General features: G+C 40.4%; 1 protein-coding gene and 1 pseudogene across 3 annotated transcripts in view; both read left to right on the forward strand.

The window, feature by feature from the left end:
* The window catches only part of LOC132416907 (ADP-ribosylation factor 1 pseudogene), a 100,617-nt pseudogene extending 86,733 nt beyond the window's left edge, over positions 1-13,884 (forward strand).
* Positions 1-17,922, forward strand: part of TERF2IP (TERF2 interacting protein) — a 146,924-nt gene extending 129,002 nt beyond the window's left edge. Inside the window, exons 6-7 of one of the 3 annotated variants that reach the window (XR_009517679.1) lie at positions 586-804; positions 1,294-1,342. Coding sequence is in view for 1 of the 3 variants with exons in the window: in XM_060000136.1 (XP_059856119.1) it covers positions 17,644-17,775 (132 nt within the window). In the remaining 2 variants the exon portion in view is untranslated. Of the gene's footprint in view, positions 1-585; positions 805-1,293; positions 1,343-17,643 lie in introns of those variants that run through there. The other 2 variants (XR_009517681.1, XM_060000136.1) reach the window with 2 other exon arrangements.
* Positions 17,923-22,167: the final 4,245 nt, after the last annotated feature.

Genomic DNA, 22,167 nt, shown 5'->3' on the forward strand with positions numbered 1-22,167 from the left:
CTGAATTAGATCTCCTAAAATTCACATGTTTAAGTCTTAACCGTACCTAAGAATGTGACTGTATTTGGAGATGGGGTTTTAAAAGAGGCAATTAAGTTAAAATGAGGTCATTAGGATGGGTCCTAACCCAATATAAGAAGCAGAAATTAGGACAGAGGCACATATAGAGGGAAGATCATGTGAGGACACAGGGAGAAGGTGGCCATCTACAAGCCAAGGAGAGGGGCCTCAGAAGAAATCAACCCTGCTGACACCTTGATCTCAGACTTCTAGCCTCCAGAATTGTGAGAAAAACTGCTTTGTTGAAGCCACCAAGCCTGTGGTATTTGTTAATGCAGCCTGAGGAGGCTAAAACACACAGGTATCCCTGGAAGCAGACTCTCACCACTTCCCATACCCAGGTGAGATTGTTGCCTGGAAAATGTAATACTTTTGGTCAGAGAAATGTTCACCTGGTTTCTCAACTCCTATGCTGATGTAATAATATTGGCAATATCTTTAGCATGTTTCCTAGAGGGGATGATCAATGAATAAGTAACTTGATAAAGAAATAGCATCCAAATAAACGGGTGTTTCTTTTCACAGACGCCTTCCACTGCCCATGGGAACAGTTCTTCTCATCCCTTTTCTGACAAAGGAATATCATAGACACAAAATTGAAAAATACTTCCCCATGTGAAGGAGCTTTGGTTCAGCTGCAGAGCTAAACTCACATCTGCACTAAATTGGAATTGGCTGTGAATGATTACAAATGAAAATCTGTTGTTGCTGAAGGATCTTATTTGCAACAAAAGACAAGAACAGGTATTTCGTAGTGTCACTGTGTTCTAGCATGTGGTCTTTATACCTGGGCTCCCGATTGCTTTCCTGTGCCTTGTTAAATTTATTGCTTTTCTGGACCTTGTACAAGAAAAATTGCTTTAAAAAACGATAAGCTCTGGGCAGTATGACAAACTCCTGTATATACTTTTACCTTTTCTTCTGAACTCATTGAATTTGTGCATTTAAAAATTACCATTATTTGTTAAAAATTATATTAAAAATTACCATTCTCCTCCCTTTTGCCTAAACATATTTAGTCTCTTATTTGAATTACCTTTATATCTTTGTTTCAGAATTTAACTTGAACTTATATTAAACCTTTAATCAAATACAGAAATGATTCTTTCCCCTTGACTTAATGTTACAAAGTACTTGTCTTAGCATATAGGAATTGCACACATAATTGTAGTTTTATCTAGATTTCAGTCTTTGGCTCCATTCTTAGTTTTATTCCTGTATCTATCCATCCAGGAACAAAGAAAATGCAACATACAATGCAGTATTAGAACTTCAAAGGAAAACAAAATGCATGTTTACAGGTAAAGAATCCTCCAAAAATTCTAGGGTTCGGTTAAAAATCCTCTTCCAAACCTCTTAGCAAGCCCAGTGAGAAAGAAAACACATTTGATTTCAAATTGTAAGTAAGGAAAAAAAATGCTTTTTAACCGTATGACCTTAGGCAAATTAAGTAATCACCCTGTGCCTCCGTTTCTTCATAAGCTTAATAAGAATGATAGAAGTAACTTCGTTATATAGGCATGTTATGAGGATTAAATCAAATGTGCCAGTATTAGTAAAGCATTTAGAACAGTGGCTGGCACAAGGTAAGCACTATTTGAGTGTTTTTAAAATAAAACAATAAAATAAATGCTAAGGAAAATTCTCAAGGAATGTAAAGTTTCACCCAGTACCTAGTTTAAAGGATAGAGACAAGGTAAAAATGTTCATTTATGACTTCTTTGTCGCAAACACGTTTGTGGGATTTGTGGAATGTTTTCTTGACTCATCCCTCAGTAGGTGCTGAGGACAGAACGTTGAAATCAGGGAAAGCAATTTTGCAGCAGGCCAGGATAATATGTTCTGAACATGCAATGTTCTGATGATCGGGCTTTAGCTCTAGATTATAAAGAAATGGATGGACGCATTTGCTTCCAACAACCATTTATAAATATCTCTTTTCTGGGCTTCCCTGGTGGCGCAGTGGTTTAGAGTCCGCCTGCCGATGCAGGGGACATGGGTTCGTGCCCCGGTCCGGGAAGATCCCACATGCCGCGGAGCGGCTAGGCCCGTGAGCCATGGCCGCTGAGCCTGCGCGTCCGGGGCCTGTGCTCCACAACGGAAGAGGCCACAACAGTGAGCGGCCCGCATACTGCAAAAAAAAAAAAAAAAAAAATCTCTTCTCTTCTCTGGGCATTTTACAAGTTGTGCAGTGGAAGCATGGCGTTATAGTCTCTGCTAGGGCTTCACATGAAAACACTGTGTCCTGCTGATAAAGCCAGGGATTCAGTGTAGCAGTTGCTGGTCAATAGCAGACACACCTGCTTTCATATCACTGGCTATGCCAGTGGCTGGCTTGTGACCTCGGGCAAGTTATTCCACTTCTTAGGATCCTTGGTTTCACCAGATGAGCCATTGCAATCTCAAAATAGTGCTTTGAGAATGAAGGAGATTATGCACGTGTAGCATGGACACTGTGACTGATTGCATAGGAGTGATGACAAGGGGGGACTCTGACTTCTCTTAGTTTGGTGACTGTGTTGGGCCTCAGGCTCCTCATCTGCAAATGGGAAAAGTAATAGCACCTTTCTCACACAGCTGTTGCAAGGTTTAAATGCAAGAGCAAAACACAGTGATTGGCATATATTAAGGGTTTCATAAAGGTTACCTGTTATGCTTTACTCAATCTTATACTAAATACTGCACATACTATAGTCTGATTGAAATTATACTAGGTAAAAAGGACGTGTTTTGGGAACAGAGTTTTAGAAAAGAATTTTCAACATTGTTTTCACAAACAAAATGCAAGTTAATTATGTAAACCTTTATTATTATAGAAGCAGTACTTCTATAAGAAATGCCATGCAAACAAAAATATAAAATAAAAACATACATTCCCACGGCACAGAGATTACCACAGTAACACTCTAGTAACACTCCACCTACATTTTCCCTAAGAATATATGGGAGTAATATTATGTGTCTATCTATATTTTTAAGACATTTTTGAGCAGTTTTAGGGTCACAGAAAATTAAGATATAGAGACTTCCCATACGCCCCCTCTCCCAACACAGGCATAGCCTACCTCACTATCAATATCCCCCACCAGAGTGTGTACATATGTTACAACTGATGAACCTATATTGACACATCATTATCAACCAAAGTCCATAGTTTACATTAGAGTTCGTTCTGGGTGTTGTACATTCTATGTGTTTAGACAACTGTATAATGACGTATCCACCATGACAGTATGATAGAGAGCATTTTCACTTCCCTAATAAACCTCTATAGTATTTTTAACCATAGTGATCATACTGTACACATTGTTTTATGATATGCTTTTTTCAGTTAACTATCTTGGTCTCTACAGATGAGTAAATTTTATCTCACCTAGTATCTGAAACATGATAAACTATTTCCAAGTATTCCAGTTACATATTTTATAGCTGGTTTGTACAAATCACTATCCAATCCAGAACCACATAAGTGCTTGTGTTTCAATAATTGGTTTTTTTTGCCATGAAAATTTCTTTTTTTTTTTTAAACATCTTTATTGGAGTATAATTGCTTTACAATGGTGTGTTAGTTTCTGCTTTATAACAAAGTGAATCAGTTATACATATACATATGTTCCCATATCTCTTCCATCTTGCGTCTCCCTCCCTCCCACCCTCCCTATCCCACCCCTCTAGGTGGTAACAAAGCACCGAGCTGATCTCCCTGTACTATGAGGCTGCTTCCCACTAGCTATCTATTTTACGTTTGGTAGTGTATATATGTCCATTCAATAGTTTTTTATTTGAGTTTTGAACAGCTCTATTTCAGTCTAATTTATATACAGTAAAATGCAAAGGTCTTAAGTGTACAGTTCAGTGAGCTTTGACACCCCTATAAACCTATGAAGCCAACGTGGGAATAAAGATATAGAATATTTCATCACCTTCAAAGCTTCTGAGTACGCTGTTTCAGTCCATTGCTCCCCAAGAGGCAAGTACTCTTCTGATATCTCTCATTGTAAGTTAGTTTTGATTGTTTTTGAACTTTATGTAAATGGAATGATTTGGTATTTATTCCTTATGAGCCTGGATTCTTTCACTAAACATAATGTTTTTGAAATACATCCACGTTGTGTGAATTAATAGTCCATCCTTTTTTAATTGCTGAGTAGAAATACTTCACATCAATAGACGGTGGTTTGTTTATCCATTCTCTTGTTGTGGTGGGTTCAATAATGGCCCCCAAATTCTGTGACATTCCTCCCACTGAGAACTGAGGTCTGTGTCTCCATCCTTGAATCTGGGTTCTGTGCTTGTTGACAATAGAAACTGGAAGCTTCTACTGCCTGTTTCTTGGGGCACTTACTCTTGGAATATGATGACCATACTGTGCAAAAGCGCATGCAGCCCAGGCAGAGAGGGACTACAGCCTCCAGTGGTATTCAGTTATTAAAACAATTGTTTTTTTTAGCTCAATAATTTGAATTTTATTTATTTTAAGTTTACAGATCCCTCATAAAATCCACTGTCTCTAAACTCATTCGATTTATCTTTTTCTTTCAATTATTTAACATATTTATAACACTTGTTTTAAAGTCTTTGTCTGTAGATTTCAGAGTCATTAGTAAGTCTTTAAAAAAATTATTTATTTTTATTTCGTCGTGCCAGGTCTTAGTTGTGGCAGGTGGGCTCCTTAGTTGTGGGCTCCTTAGTTGTGGCATACGAACTCTTAGTTGCGGCATGCATGTGGTATCTAGTTCCCTGACCAGGGGTTGAACCTGGGTCCCCTGCATTGGGAGTGCGGAGTCTTAACCACTGTGCCACCAGGGAAGTCCCAGTAAGTCTTTCTTTATTGAATTTCCTTCTCTTGATTATGGGTCAATTCACCTGCTTCTTTACATGTCTTATAAACTTTTATTGTATACCAGTCACTAAAGAACAGTCATAAGTGAAATATGATGATTTTACTTCTTTTCTCTATTCTCAGAGAGTGCAAGAACTTCCTTCAACCAGGCAGCCAATACCAGGTCTATTCTTTTTTTTTTTTTTGCGGTACGCGGGCCTCTCACTGTTGTGGCCTCTCCCGTTGCAGAGCACAGGCTCCGGACGCGCAGGCTCAGCGGCCATGGCTCACAGGCCCAGCCACTCCGCGGCATGTGGGATCTTCCTGGACCAGGGCATGAACCTGTGTCCCCTGCTTCGGCAGGCAGACTCTCAACCACTGCGCCACCAGGAAAGCCCCTAGGTCTATTCTTTTAGATTCCACTTACTTCAAGCTGGGTCAGAGGTGGATTACAATTGCAGTTAGTTTTAGTTTATAGCTGATTCAATTATAATTTAGGAGATCTCACTTCGTCCTTCAGCTCAACCACCAACTTACTTTATTTATTATTAATTAATTTTAATTAAAATTTTATTGTAGTAACATTATATAAATTTATATGTATTGTATATATTATAACATTATGTTTCACATGTACAACATTATATTTCTACTTCTGTATACACTATAGTGTGCTCACCACCCCAAATTTTTAATTTAATTTTTTTATTGAAATATAGTGGATTTACAATATAGTGTTAATTTCTGCTGTACAGCAAAGTGATTCAGTTATACATATATATATATATTCTTTTTTTTTAATATTCTTTTCCATTATGGTTTATCATAAGATATTGAATACAGCTCTCTGTGCTATACAGTAGGACCTTGTTGTTAACCTCCCACTCCATCCCTCCTCCAACCCCTTCCCCCTTGGCAACCACAAGTCTGTTCTCTATGTCCGTGAATCTGTTTCTGTTTCATCGATAGGTTCATTTGTGTCATATTTTAGATTCCACATATAAGTGATATCATATGTCTTTCTCTTTCTGACTTACTTCACTTAGTATGATAATCTCTAGTTGTATCAATGTTGCTGCAAAAGGCATTATTTCATTCTTTTTTATGGCTGAGTAGTATTCCATTGTAAATATGTACCACATCTTCTTTATCCATTCATCTGTCGATGGACATTTAGGTTGTTTCCATGTCTTAGCTATTGTGAATAGTGCTGCTATGAACATAGGGCTGCATGTATCTTTTTGAATTGGAGTTTTGTCTGGATATATGCCCAGGAATGGAATTGCTGGATCATATGGTAATTCTATTTTTAGTTTTCTGAGGAATCTTCATACTGTTTTTCATAGTGGCTGCACCAACTTACATTCCCACCAACAGTGTAGGATGGTTCCCTTTTCTCCACATCCTCTGCAGCATTTGTTATTTGTAGAGTTTTTAATGATGGCTATTCTGACTGGTATGAGGTGGTACCTCATTGTAGTTTTGATTTGCATTTCTTTAATAATGTTGAGCATCTTTTCATGTGCCTGTTGGCCATTTGTATTTCTTCTTTGGAGAAATATCTATTTAGGTCTTCTGCCCATTTTTTGATTGGGTTGTTTGCTTTGTTGTTGCTGAGTTGTATGAGCTGTTTGTATATTTTGGAAATTAAGCCCTTTTTGGTCACATCATTTGCAAATATTTTCTCCCCTTCAGTTGGTTGTCTCTTCATTTTGTTTATGGTTTCCTTTGCTGGGTGAAAGCTTGTAAGTTTGGTTAGGTCCCATTTGTTTATTTTTGTTTTTATTTCTATTGCCTTGGGAGACTGACCTAAGAAACAATTGGTATGATTTATGTCAGAGAATGTTTTGCCTATGTTCTCTTCTAGGAGCTTTATGGTGTCAGGTCTTATGTTTAAGTCTTTAAGCCATTTTGAATTTATTTTTGTGTATGGTGAGATGGTGTGTTCTAACCTCATTGGTTTACATGAGACTGTCCAACTTTCCTGACACTACTTGCTGAAGAGACTTTTTCCCATTGTATATTCTTGCCTCCTTTGTTGAAGATTAATTGACCGTAGGTGTGTGGGTTTATTTCTGGGCTCTCTATTCTGTTCCATTGATCCATATATCTGTTTTTGTGCCAATACCATGCTGTTTTGATTACTGTAGCTTTGTAGTATTATCTGAAGTCTGGGAGAGTTATGCCTCCTGCTTTGTTCTTTTTTCCTCAGGATTGCTTTGGCAATTCTGGGTGTTTTATGGTTCCATATAAATTTTAAGATTATTTGTTCTAGTTCTGTGAAAAATGTCATGGGTAATTTGATAGGGATTACATTAAATCTGTAGATTGCTTTCAGTAGTGTGGCCATTTTAACAATATTGATTCTTCAAATCCAAGAGCATGGGATATCTTTCCATTTCTTTGAATCATCTTCATTTTCCTTTATTAACGTTTTATAGTTCTCAGCAAATAAGTCTTTCACCTCCTTGGTCAAGTTTATTCCTAAGTATTTTATTTTGGGGGATGTGATTTTAAAAGGTATTTGCTTTACATTCCTTTTCTTATATTTCATTGTTAGTGTAAAGAAATGCAACTGATTTCTGAATGTTAATCTTGTATCCTGCTACCTTGCTGAATTCATTTATCAGTTCTAGTAGTTTTTGTGTGGAGTCTGGGGTTTTCTATATATAGTATCATGTCATCTGCATATAATGACAATTTTACCTCTTCCCTTCCAATTTATTTATTTATTTATTGGCTGCGCCAGGTCTCTGTTGTAGCACGCAGAATCTTCGTGGCGGCATGTGGACTTCTTAGTTGCGGCATGTGGGATCTTCAGTTGTGACATGTGGACTTCTCAGTTGTGGCATGTGGATTTCCTGCTTGCGGCATGCATGTGGGATCCAGCTCCCTGACCAGGGATCGAACCTGGACCTCCTGGACTGGGAGCATGGTGTCCCATCCACTGGACCACCAGGGAAGTCCCCCCTTCCAATTTAAATACCTTTTATTTCTTTTTCTTGTCTGACTGTTGTACTTGTCTGACTCCAGTACTTTTGTGTACACTATAGTGTGCTCACCACCAAAAATCCATCCATCAACATGCAGTTGATTCCCTTCACCCATTTCACCCACCCCACCCTTCCCCTCTGGAAACCACAACTCTATGTGGTTGTTATTTTTTGGTTTGTTGGTTTGGTTAGGTTTGGTTTGTTCATTTATTTCTTTTTGCAGCGACATGGATGGACCTAGAGATTGTCATACTGAGTGAAGTAAGTGAGACAGAGAAAGACAAATATCATATGATATTACTTATATGTGGAATCTAAAAAAACAGTACAAATGAACTTATTTACAAAACAGAAATAGAGTCACAGATGGAGAAAACAAACTTATGGTTACCAAGGGGGAAAGGGGGGGAAGGATAAATTGGGAATTGGAATTGACATACACACTACTATATATAAAATAGATAACTAATAAGAACCTACTATATAGCACAGGGAACTCTACTCAGTACTCTGTAATGACCTATATGGGAAAAGAATCTAAAAAAGAATGGATATATGTGTATGTATAACTGATTCACTTTGCTGTACAGCAGAAACTAACACAACATTGTAAATCAACTATACTCCAATAAAAATTAATCAAAAACTTTAATTTTTTTTATAGTCCACATATGAGTGAAATCATATTATATTTGTCTTTCTCCATCTGACTTATTTCACTTAACATAATACGTTTAAGGTCCAGCCATGTTGTCACAAATGGCAAAATCTCATCTTTTTTTTTTTTTTTTTGTGGCTGAGGAGTATTCCATTGTATATATATGTATCACATCTTCTTTATCCATTCATTCATTGATAGACACTTAGGTTGTATGCTTACCATAAAGCTCCTAGAAGCAGTACGCTCTTTGACATGGGTCTTAGCAATATGTTTTTTGCATGTCTCCTCAGTCAAGGGAAACAAAATAAAAAATAAACAAGTGAGACCTAATCAAACGAAAAAGCTTCTGCACAGCAAAGGAAACCATTGACAAGGTGAAAAGACAACCTACTGAATGGGAGAATATATTTGCAAATCATATCTCAGATAAGGGGTTAGTATTCTAAAATATGTAAAGAACTCATACAATACGATGACAAAAAACCAAACAATCCAATTAAAAAATGGGCAGAGGAGCTGAACAAACACTTTTTCAAAGAAAACGTGCAGATGGCCAACAGACACATGAAAAGATGTTCAACATCACTAATTATAAAGGAAATGCAAATCAAAACCACAATGAAATATCACCTCACACCCCTTAGAATGGTTATCATCAAAAAGGAAAGAAATGACAAGTGTTGGAGAGGATGTGGAAAAAAGGAAACCCTCCTACACTGTTGGTGGTAATGTAAATTGGTGTAGCCACTATGGAAAACAGTATGGAGAGTCCTCAAAAAATTAAGGATAGAAGTATCATTGGTCCAGCTATTGTACTTCTGAATATTTACCCAAAGAATATGAAAACTCCTATTTGATAAGATATGTGCACTCCTATGTTAATCACAGCATTATTTACAATAGCCAAGATAGGGAAACCCCCGATGTTCTTTACTACTGTTGCTACAACTGAGGGACAAATTAATCCTTTTGATTTTCCCAAGTTTGAACTTGAAAGCGTTTGATTTTTAGCTTAGTTGCTTATGATTTACTTACGGATTCAAGTTTTACAGGGTCCTGGGATCTGAGCACCATGAAATGGCCAAAAAATTTTCTGTCTTTTAGCTAGCCCTGTCCTCATAATTATTTCTGCTCCTTTCTCAGAAAAATTCCTAGCGTGTGGGAGATTGGAGATATGTTGGCCTCAACAGTTCTTTTTGTATTTGAGCTATCATAGATTCTGTCTTTTGCCTGTCCTCACTGTTAAAACCTGCTGGTTTCTCCTAATCCCTCTCCCTTCCATCTCTGGCAACTTTGCTTGGAATTTGCAAAGTCAGATTGGAATTTGCTGCTAAGTGTGGAAGCATCTGCGGCTCTTTGCTTGTCTCTCTGTAACATAGTTCATTAAGCCTTCTTTGCTTTTTTGTCACGGCTCTTTGATAGCTTTATAGAAAAGTAATTTTGTTTTTCTTGTTGTTACCATGGAGATGATGGTCTTTTGCACTGTTCTACATCCTAATCAGAAACAGAACTCCCTCAACAACTTTAAAGCTTTTTTTCTTTTCTTTTTTTTACATTTATTGTGCACTTTATATCTATTATTATTACATTGTAATATATAATGAAATAATTATACAATTCACCATAATGCAGAATCAGTGGGAGCCCTGAGCTTGTTTTCCTGCTACTAGATGGTCCCATCTGGGGGCGATGGGAGACAGTGATACCTGACGTGTGTTGCTTATGTCCAGTCTACTCTGTGATCTCGTTTTGGTCGCTGTCACTGCAGAAAACCCTGCTTCACAAGGATAGGACGTTGGAAATGGAAGCAGGCTTTTCAGTGCTTTTGTGGCAATCTCAGGATATTCTGCCTGGACTTTAATCCAGAACGTATGGAGATTTGAAGTTGTCTCAAACATACTTTTAAGGCCACCGTCATTTGGGATCTCAAGCAGTTGATCCTCTTCTAGCACAGACAAAATCGATTCACCTGGCTTATTCACAAATGGGTCATGGATCCATTCCTTCCCAGTTCGGGAGTCTTTTGTGGTTGGGAAGTAATGCTCAAACTCTTTTGAAAGCTGAGATAGGTGAGTAGTTTTGAAGGTTTCATGGCTTTGTTGGATAGCCGGTAGCCACATTTTATACAAAGTGGGCTTGGGTAATGTGAATCACCTGTTGCAATGAATTTAAGTAGGACTTTTGGTATTTTCTTGTAAATGCAGATTTCTTTTAAATGCAGTCTTAGAGTCTTCTGCTGTCTCATCATTGGGTCTTTCCCCCTTTTCAAAGAAGCTCTCCAGAGACATTTGTTTTTTACTCATTTTGGCTAGGGTTAGCTCGTGGGCTTACCAAAACTGACTGAGACAAGTGCACAGTGTGGGAAAGAGGCGCGGACGGAGGTGGTAAATAAAATAATGGGCGGGCTATGCATGGACTAAAATAAGTGTCCGATTCTGACTTAAAGCCTGCCACCAGATGCAGCTGTACTATTGAAGTACATCAACTCACTTGCCACTATAAAGCCTGCCAACAGATGCAGCTTAATTGTCACTTGACACTCACTGATAGGGTTTTTTTTTTTAACATCTTTATTGGAGTATAATTACTTTACAATGGTGTGTTAGTTTCTGCTGTATAAGAAAGTGAATTGGCTATACATAAACATATATCCCCATATCCCCTCCCTCTTGTGTGTCCCTCCCACCCTCCCTATCCCACCCCTCTAGGTGGACACAAAGCACCGAGCTGATCTCCCTGTCCTATGTGGCTGCTTCCCACTAGTAAAACCTTTATTATTTTCTGATTTTAGACTTTGGGATCAGTTCTGTGATTTATAAGGTTTGTATTACAGGATTCCTTTACATATTAAGCAGAAAGTAGAAGGGTATTGGGCATGTAATTGGAATTTCTGAACTACCAAATCTATTTATTTATTTTGTGATTCTCTGCATGTTTTTCACAAGGGAGAAAGTGATTGATAGTGAGGTATCAAGAGACACACGCAAAAGGCACAAATCCCTTTTTTTTTTTTTTTTACAGTACGCGGGCCTCTCACTGTTGGGGCCTCTCCCACTGCGGAGCACAGGCTCCAGATGCACAGGCTCAGCGGCCATGGCTCACGGGCCCAGCCGCTCCGCGGCATGTGGGATCTTCCCGGACCGGGGCACGAACCCGTGTCCTCTGCATTGGCAGGCGGACCCTCAACCACTGCGCCACCAGGGAAGCCCCACAAATCCCTTTAAAGTAGGTAAAGGATAAAGGATTTAACAGCATGGTGATGGCTATACCAAGTTGGAGACTCAGGAGTATTCTTCCCTTTGGAGGGGCAGTTTCCACAGCCTTAGACAATAATGACACAGCCTGTATGTGGAGAGGCGCTCCATAGGCAGGCAGGATTTTTCAGGAAGCGCAACCTGGGTCCGAGAGGAAGGCCATTCTGCCCCTCTGGCCTTTATGTTCCTGTGACTATACAGAGAAGCACCTGTCATTCTAAGTCTGTGTTGTGTGTTTACCTGCTGCTCTGGGGAATCAGGAGAAACTTAAGTTAACCCTGTTGGTTGTCCTGGGGATGTTATGTCCATCTTTTATCACTTTGGGTGCATTTCAGTCCTAGCACCCTTCTGGGAACATACAGCAGGCTGTATGGAATTAGAGATTGATTTTTATAACTCCTGGGATCTGATTATGCCACATAGAAATGGGCTGAAGGACTTTCTTAAGTCGTATCTTGACACAAGTAAGAAATTTACAGTCTCTCAGCATCTAATTGTACATATCAAATACGTGAAGTTTTTGTATACGTCATAAAGCTGCAAGAAATAGATTCTATCAACATCAGATTTCTCACAAATAAAGTGCACTTAATAATAATAAACTCACTGCTAGTGATGGTAAAGGTAATAGATGAACTTGCCTTGAAAAATGTAGAGTCCTAGTCATACTGAGATGGGAGGAGATTTCATAGGGCTTTTGGATTTGGGTGTGACACAGTGATTGTGTGACCCATTTGCAAACCCTCTCAGGTAAAAAAAGGTTTTAGGTGATTGTAGTAATAGATTTGGCTGTTTCAGCTTCTGAGATGTAGGGGGAAGTTCCTCTCCATTCACAAGGAGACACTGAGTATAAGGGATGGAGAAGCAAATGCAAAGAGAGAAAGGGGAGAAATTTGATTTGGTCCAGATTTGGCCAAAGTTTCTGATGTATTATGGTGTTTTACTTTATGCTTTAAGTAATTGGAAACTATAGAAGGATTTTAAGAGCGGAGCTTTATTTTCTCTATTTTTTCCTGAGACTGTACTCTTCTCATTTGTCTTGTACCTGTGCCACATCTATTCTTTCTGCACCTTTCAGTAGAACATTTTAGAGCTAAATTAGCTAGGTTTAAATTATGTTTAATATTGACAAATGTTTGATATTGCTTGAGATTTGTATATTTACACATCTATAATCCGTCTTCAAATCGTTATTTTCTAAAGTTGCATTGAAATGCATTGGTTTTGAAGGAAGACATACAAATAGCCAAATGGTATATGAAAAGGTGCTCAACATCACCAGTAATCAGGGAAATGCAAATCAAAACCACAATGAGATATCACCTCACACCTGTCAGGATGGCTATAATTTAAAAAAAACAGGGGGGCCGCCGTCAGAGCCGCCATCTTGTGGGAGTGAAACCAGCGCCTGCGTCGGGGTAGCAGCTGCGCCGCCGCCGAGGGTTTCTCTGGCCCGTGTTGCTCCCATGGGTCTACAGCGTGGGGGCATATCTTTGCAAACCTCTTCAAGGGCCTTTCTGGCAAAAAAGAAATGTGCGTTCTCATGGTGGGCCTAGATGCTGTGGGAAAGACCACTATCCTATACAAACTGAAGCTGGGTGAAATCGTGACCACGATTCCCACTCTAGGCTTCAACGTGGAAACCGTGGAATACAAGAACCTCAGCTTCACTGTGTGGGACATGGGAGGCCAGGACAAGATCTGGCCTCTGTGGTACCACTTCTTCCAGAACACACAAGGTCTCATCTTCATGGTTGACAGCAAGGACAGAGAGCCTGTGAATGAGGCCCGAGAGGAGCTTATGAGGATGCTGGCAGAAGACGTGCTCAGGGATGCTGTTCTGCTCAGAGTTTGCTAACAAACAGGACCTCCCCAATGCCATGAATGCAGCTGCGATCACAGACAAGCTGGGTCTGCACTCTCTGTGCCACAGGAACTGGTACATTCAGGCCACCTGTGCCACCAGCGGGGACGGGCTCTATGAGGGACTGGACTGGCTGTCCAATCAGCTCCAGAACCAGAAGTGAGCTGTACTCCTCTCTCCTCCCCTCTCACTCCCTCCTTCTACCCTCGCTTTACTCTCATGTGGCAAACGTGCCCTGGGGTGTGAGTGCCAGAAGCTGTCTCCATGGTCGGTCACCGTGTGCTTCACCGCGCTGTAAACGTGCAGACGCGGCCTGCACCTGGGTTTTTATTTAATGTAAATAGCTTTTGTTTCCAATGAGGCAGTTTCTGGTACTCCTATGCAATATTACTCAGCTTTTTTTTTTTATTATAAAAAGAAAACCAACCCATTGTTTAGTACTGAGAGGGGATTTTAGGCACACGGGTCATCCAGGAGTCGCCGTGTCAGACAAGCCCGATGCTTCTCCTCCGGGCTTTAGGTCTGTGTTGAGATCCATTTTGGTGGTTGGTTTTTAACCCAAACTCAGTGCATTTAAAAAAAGTTACAAGTAGGGCTTCCCTGGTGGCGCAGTGGTTGAGAGTCCGCCTGCCGATGCAGGGGACACGGGTTCGTGCCCCGGTCCGGGAGGATCCCACATGCCGCGGAGCGGCTGGGCCCGTGAGCCATGGCCGCTGGGCCTGTGCGTCCGGAACCTGTGCTCCGCAACGGGAGAGGCCGCAGCAGTGGGAGGCCCACGTAGCACAAAAGAAAAAAAAAAAGTTACAAGTACAAGATAAGGAGAACACTTGAACACACAGAAGGGAGAAATGTGCCTAGTGTAGGTTCTGCTGTAATGGCCTGAGTCCAGTCCACTAGTGGTCTGTTTCCCATTGGGAACATGAAACGGGGCAGAACCAGCCATGATCCATTCTGCATGGTCACAATAGGGTCCATGTGATTTGCTCTGTCTTAGGTCATCCCACACCCCATAGCGTTTGTGCTTGCATCTGTGCTTCTTACATGGCCGTCCAGGAGATGGGCAGGAGGCTGCAGCAGCCGCTCTCAGACCCCTTGGAGGATCCCCAGCCTTTTCTTGGGTCAGCATGGGCACTTAGGTTGGAATGCTCTGGTTTGAGTGGGAGCCCTGCAGTCCCCTTGCTTGCCTGCTCTGGTCTCTCTGGGGTCTCACCAGCAGGAGCGTGGGTGGTCATCCTTGAGCCCCAGCCCTTCGGAGCCCCTGTCTACATGTGCTTTCACTCCCTCAGCCTGCAACGGTCAGATTTGCCATCGAAAAATGATAACCTCTACTTTTATCTTTTGTATTTTGATAAACACTGAAGAAGCTGGAGCTGTTAAACTTTATCTTGGGGAAAACCTCAGAACTGGTTTATTTGGTGTTGTGGAACCTCTTACTGCTTTCAAAACACAGTTAGTAATCAAGTGTTTTGTATACTTGTTTTCAGTTTTCATTTCGACAAACAAGCACTGTAATTACAAGCTATTAGAATAAACTCTCTTAACTAAAAAAAAAAAAAAAAAAAAGAGAGGGGACTTCCCTGGTGGTCCAGTGGCTAAGACTGTGCTCCCAACACAGGGGCCCAGGGTTTGATCCCTGGTCAGGGAATTAGGTCCCACATGCCACAACTAAGAGTTCACATGCTGCAACTAAAAAAGATCCCACATGCTGCAACTAAAGATTCTGCATGCCGCAACGAAAGATGCCACATGCCAGAAGGAAGATCCTGCACGTGGCAATGAAAATCCCGTGTGCCCGACTAAGACCCGATGCTACCAAGTAAATAAATAAATATTTTAAGAAATATTAAAAAAATATTAAAAAAAAGAAAAACAAACAAAAAACAAAAGATACGTGTTGGGAGAATGAGAAGAGGGAACCTTTGTGCACTACTGCTGGGAATGTAAGTTGGTGCAGCCACTGTGGAAAACAGTATGCAGTTTCTCAAAATAAATTAGAACTACCCTATGATCCAGCAATATCACCCTGGGTATATGTTAAAAGGAAATTAAATCAGTATTTCGAATAGAGATCTTCACTCTTACGTTCATTGTAGCATTATTCACGATAGCCAAGACACGGAAGCAACCTAAATGCAATCAAAAGATGTATAGCTAAAGAAAATATGGCAAACACATGAAATGAAATGTTATTCAAGCTTAAAAAAGAAGGAGATCTTGCCATTTGTGACAATATGGATGAACCTGGAGGGCATTATGCTAAGTGAAATAAGCCAGACAGCAGGAGAAATACTGCATGATACCACTTACAAGAGGAAAGTAAATCATAGAAGCAGTGAGTTGGAACTGTGGTTGCTAGGGACTGGGGTTAGGGAAAATGGGGAGGTATTAGTCAAAGGGTACAAAGTTTCAGTTATACAAGATGAATGAGTCCTAGAAATCTACTGTATAACATAGTGCCTATAGTTAACAACACTGTATTATATACTTAAAAATTTGGTAAGAGGATAGATCTTATGTTAAATGTTCTTATCCCCAAATAATGATAAGTAAGGAGGGTGTGAGGAAACTTTTGGAGGTGATGGATAGGTTTATGGCATAGATTGTGGTGATGGTTTCATGGGTGTATACTTATCTCCAAACTCATCAAGTCATGTGCATTAAATACGTACAGCTTTTTGTATGTCAATCATACCTCAATAAAGTGGTTTAAAAATGTGTTTCTCTTGCAATCTGCTTTGCAGCATCACCAGATCTACCACCTGTGGAAGTATTTCAAGTGCTCTGGCTTCTGAGAAGTTAAACTCTGATATGTATACTAATTCAGGGACTGAAAACAGTAATAACTACATGTTGATCCACATACATAAATACATGGTTATATAGAGAGGACATTGTTAGACGCGGTCAGTTACTTGGTTAGTTCCTCACCTCCAGGAGGTTTCAGTCTGTAAGAGACTAATGCGAGCTATAACCTGGGTGAGTCACAAGTGGAGTTGGGGGCTGTTAAGTTTTGCTGCAAATGAATCCTAGGGTATATCTTCATTCTTTTGCAAACGCGTCAAAACCAAAATTGTACAGGACAAAATTTAACAGGCAAGGAAGACTTTATTCAAGGCTGTTGCAAAGAGGAGAAGGGCCAGAACTAAAGTCTGAACTTAACTCTGCTGAAACAAAGGGTGGGTGAGTTTTGAATAGCTGGGGAATGGGGGGATCATAGGCTGTCTGTATTTGCTAATGGGTCTTTCCCAAAGGAAAAGTAAACTTTCTCTTATCTTCATGACAGAAGGTAGTTTTACAACTTGGAGCAAAGTGCTCATGGAAGTTGGGCTCCTACCCTACCACAGAAACTGGGAGATTGGGGGGCTTGATGTTATTGTTTCAAAATGATGGCTCCCAGCTCCTGGAGGAAGATATTCCTTGAAGGTACAAGGAGTTAGAGGCTTTTAAGAGGATTTACATATCAAATAGGCAAAGAAAGAATTTATAAGTTTTCTAAAGAAAATCCTCTGAGGAAAGGGAGGTCAGGGTCTATAGTCTGGAAGAAGCCTGACTAAAGTTTCTTCAAGCTGGACCTCTTGGTCATCTGCATGCTTGAATGTTTTATGTAAACCACACTGTGGCCACATTTTATGTTAATTCAATGATAAGATGATAACAAAACAGCACTTGATAGAACTTTACGGTTTGCAAAGCCTTTTCTCATAGGCCATTTCTTTTTATTTTCACAGCCACCCCATGAATAGTATATAATTGTTATATCCAATCTCTATATGAGTAACTTGGTTCTCAGCAATATTAAATGAATTAACAGAATCATGTAGCTGGCGAAGGGTAGAAGAGGTGTTTTAAAGCATCTGACTCCTGTGCCCTTTCCAACCCATACTTCTTATTTAAGGGAAATCTGTGATAAAATCTGTGATAAAATCTGTGCTCTTCTGAAAAACAGAGGAAGCAGTTGGTCTAACATTATATATTTTTTTAAATTCAAGATTTCTGGGACTTCCCTGGTGGTGCGGTGGTTAAGAATCTGCCTGCCAATGCAGGGGACACAGGTTCGATCCCTGGTCCAGGAAGATCCCACATGCCGTGGAGCAACTAAGCCTGTGCACCACAACTACTGAAGCCCGCGTGCCTAGAGCCCGTGCTCCGCAACAAGGGAAGCCACCGCAATGAGAAGCCCGTGCACCACAACAGAGAGTAGCCCCCGGAAGAGTAGCCCCTGCTCGTCACAACTAGAGAAAGCCAGAAAGCCTGCGTGCCGCAATGAAGACCCAACGAGCCAAAAATTAAATAAAATTAAAAAAAATTCAAGATTCCTGTGTTTTATTTCTTTAAATTGTATTAATATAATAGAGAAGTAAAATAGAGAAACTTGTAAGATAAGTAGAGTCATGTCAATTCTCTATTAAAAATTAGTTTAATCTGTAAGAGTATTATTTAGAAAAGGTAACTAATGAAAACCAATTTTTACTTGCCATAAATATCTATAGCTCAATGATTTCTTCTTATGCTCACTAAACATGTTTCCTAGAGTTTTTGAAGTTTCTGTCCTAAAAATATTTTATGGGATCGGCCCTAAAATTTTAGCACAAACAAAGGAAGATGGAGACTTTTAGTTCAGGTGTGTGTTTTAATTTCATGAGCTATTTAACATCTTCCAAATGGAATTTCTCAGTGGCCAGAATCAAATACAAAGGTTTTCTTTGTCATGGTTTCAACTTAATTTGAATATGATTTGGATGACGGAGAGAAGGCCTTCTCTAAACAGTACTCTCTAGACCCTCTTGATGTATTTGCATCTGTTTTCTAAGTGTGTCCATGTTCACCGGCAGTGCCAGGTCACTCCCTATACAATGCAGTCATGGCCTCCACAGCCCTCCTCCCCTTTCTGTGTTGAGCATGTTCTCACTTGAGATTTCCTACTGGTCCTTTATACCTACTCTTCTTCATTCTTCTCTTTTGAAATTTATTGCAGTTTTAATTTCCTTCCATGGTAATGGGTTATCTTTTATGACTGTGCAGATAAGTGCTTTCATGTGGAGAAACTCTTCAACATTCCTGTTGGTCTCCAGATAATAGCTTAGAAGCGCTATTCATGGAGGTTCTTAACTATGTCAATAGTGCAGGACACCTTGTCATCTTTTTTACAGGGTCTGATGGTGTTTTCAGTTCCTACAATACAGGTTTGGAATGTTATTGAGGCAAACAGTTCTGCAAGCTTTACAATTAGGTACAGAAGAGGATGGCATCTATCATTACAAAGGTGGGTTGAAAAGAGAGGATGGGGCAGGTTCATTATGTACAGTATTCTGGTTTCATTATGAGGATAAACATTTGGAGCTGAAAGGTATCATCTAGTGGCTCCATTGCAGTGGTGCTCAACTGGGGGCGATTTCTCTCTCCCTCTGGGACACTTGGCAATGTCTTGAGTCACAACTGAAGGGGTCATATTACTGGCATCTAATAGGTAGAAGCCAGGGACACTGGAAAACATCCCTCCATGCACAAGAAACCCACCCCCCCAACAGAGAGTTATCCAGTCCAAAGTATCAAGTTCCAAGGTTTAGAAACCTTGCATATCAGCTCTATTTTAATACTACTATTTTATTATGCTATTATAAGTAGTACTCTTCATAGTACTTTTCAGTATCTAATATTTTTCTTGTTTATTTATTTTTCCTGGTGTGTTTCTCCATCTTGCCTGTGTTGGCCACCCCCATTTCTTCATCCCACTGACCAGTGCTCAGGAAGGTTTTCCTTATCAGATAATGTACTTATCTCTGTTTCATTAAGGTTTGGTTCTGAGGTTTTGTCTTGTTCTTTTGATTGGAACATATTCTTTTGTTTCTTCCTTTTGCTTGACTCTCTGTTGGTTTCTATGCATTAGATAAAGCAGCCACACTTAAAGGAGTGGCCTCCTGCAGGAGATGAGCCTGACTGTTCAATCCTGCCTCACTCTTGTCTCTCAAACCTTAGTGATTGTCCAAACAGCCTATTTTATTTTTAATGGCTCCTAGTAGATGAGGGTTTGCCAAGACCAGTCTGTGTTACAAAGTGGGGGAATCTCAGTCAGTACCTAGATTCAGGCTGATTGGAAGCCAGACCCTCAGGCAGTAGATTTTAAAATATGCAAATATAAACAGTGCTGTGGGGCTGAAAGCATAGGCCCCATGGCCACCAGAGCCAGGTGATGTAGAGGTGTCCCCTGGAGGCAGCCTCAAAAATCAGGGCACACTTTGCGATGACCTAGAGGGGTGGGATAGGGAGGGTGGGAGGGAGGCTCCAGAGGGAGGGCATGTGGGGATATATGTATACATACAGCTGATTCACTTTGTTGTGCAACAGAAACTAACACAGTATTGTGAAGCAGTTATACTCCAATAAAGATCTTAAAAACAAAACAAAACAAAACCCGGGGCACCAGATGTAAAACTGGGGCACCAATCCAGAGTCTGAAAACATTAAATGAAAAATTTCAGACATAATTCATAAATTTTAAATTGCATGCCTTTCTGAGTAGCATGATGAAATCTCATGCCCTCCTGCTCTGTCCCACCTGTTATTTACCTAGTAGCCCTCTTGGTTATCAAATCAACCGTTACTGTGTTACTGAACCACATTTGGGTCCGCTAGCCCATGCACAGTAAAGCCAATCTACTGATACCGGGTTATGGTGAAGGAAAGTGCCCCGTTTACTGTAAAGAACCAGACAAGGAGTCCAGGACAGCTAATGTTCGAAAACACCTGAACTCCCTGATGAGTTTCAGGGGTGCATTTTTAAAGGCAAGGTGAAGGAGAGGACACTCAGGGTATGTGATCAGCTCAGGCACAATTCTCTGAAAGGTTGATGGTGAGGTAAGAAGGTGATGTCACAGGGGTTAACGTTGTTAATCCCGAGGCTCCAGTAGGTCTGGGGGCTACATGCTCATCATGGTCATCAAGTAGTTAACCTCTTCCACTTGGTGGTGGTTTTAGCATCTGTAAAACAACTCAGGAAATGTTCATCTGATACTGTTATTAGGTACTTCACAGAGGACCCAAAGCAGGGGACTTGGGGGGAGGGGTCTTTCCCAGGAAGGCCTCATAGGTCCTGCTTGGTTACCACAGCATCACAGTGCTTGTGTTCAGGAAAACCTTATTTTACTTATCAAGGGCCCCAAAGCGCACGAGTAGAGATGCTGGCAATGCGGATATACCAAAGAGAAGCCATAAAGTTCTTCCTTTAAGTGAAAAGGTGAAAGCTCTTGACTTAATAAAGGAAAAAATAAGTTAAGTGCTGAGGTTGCTAAGAACAAATGTTCTGTCTATGAAGTTGTGAAGGAAAAAGAAATTTGTGCTAGTTTTGCTGTCACACCTCAAACTGCAAAAGATACAGCCACAGTGTGTAAGTGCTTAGTTAAAAGACAGAAAAGGTATTAAATTTGTACAACAAAATATTTAGAGAGAGAGAGAGAGACCACATTTATATAACTTTTATTATGGTATATTGTTATAACTGTTGTATTTTATTATTACTGTTGTTAACCTCTTACTGTAACTATAAGTTAAACTTTATCAGAGGTACATATGTGTAGGAAAAACTTTATACATAGTGTCTCGAACTATCCTTGATTTCAGGCATCCACTGGAGGGGGGAGGTCTTAAACCAGGGGTCCCCAACCCCCGGGCTGTGATACAGGTCCACAGCCTATTACAAACTGGGCCGCACAGCAGGAGGTGAGCAACGGGTGAGTGAGTGGGTGAAGGTTCATCTGCCACTCGCCATGGCTCCCCATTGCTGGCATTACTGCCTGAACGAATCCTCCCCCCGAATCTGTGGAAAAATTGTTTTCCACAAAACCAGTCCCTGGTGCCAAGAAGGCTGGGGACTGCTGTCTTAAAACATATTCTCCACAAATAAGGGGGATCTACTTATTTCCTTAGATATCCAATATTTTTTCATGCTCTGTAATGGAATTCATTTTAAACTGCACTTGCAAATTTTTTGGTGTTGGTATATGAAAATACAATTTTTGTCTCTTCATCTATCCAGAGACCTACCTAGCTAAAATAATTTACTAATTCTATTAGTTTGTATGTAGATTCTTTTGACTATTTTAAAATATTCTCGTAAACTGCAAATAATAAAAGTTTTACTTCAAAAAAAAAAAAAAAGAAAGAAACCCCAAACAAACGGAGCATCAGATGTAAAGCTGGGGCACCTGACCTAAAACCAGGCACCTGATGTAATCCATGACACCTGACGTGTTACTTCTGTAAACCTGTGACCTGTCGTAAAACTGGGGCACTTGTTGTAAACCCCAGGGGCACGTGACGTAAAACCGGTGCGTCACGTAAGCCCGGTGCCTCGCGTAAAGCCGGCGCCTGACGTAAAACCGGGCGTCTGACGTAAAACTGGCGCCTGACGTAAGCCCGGGCTCCTGATGTAAAACCACGACACCTAACGTATTACTGAGTGCCTGACGTAAACCTGGGACCTGCAATAAAACTGGGGCACTTGATGTAAACCCCGG

Source organism: Delphinus delphis, chromosome 20, assembly GCF_949987515.2.
Source record: "Delphinus delphis chromosome 20, mDelDel1.2, whole genome shotgun sequence".
Lineage (NCBI taxonomy): Eukaryota > Metazoa > Chordata > Mammalia > Artiodactyla > Delphinidae > Delphinus > Delphinus delphis.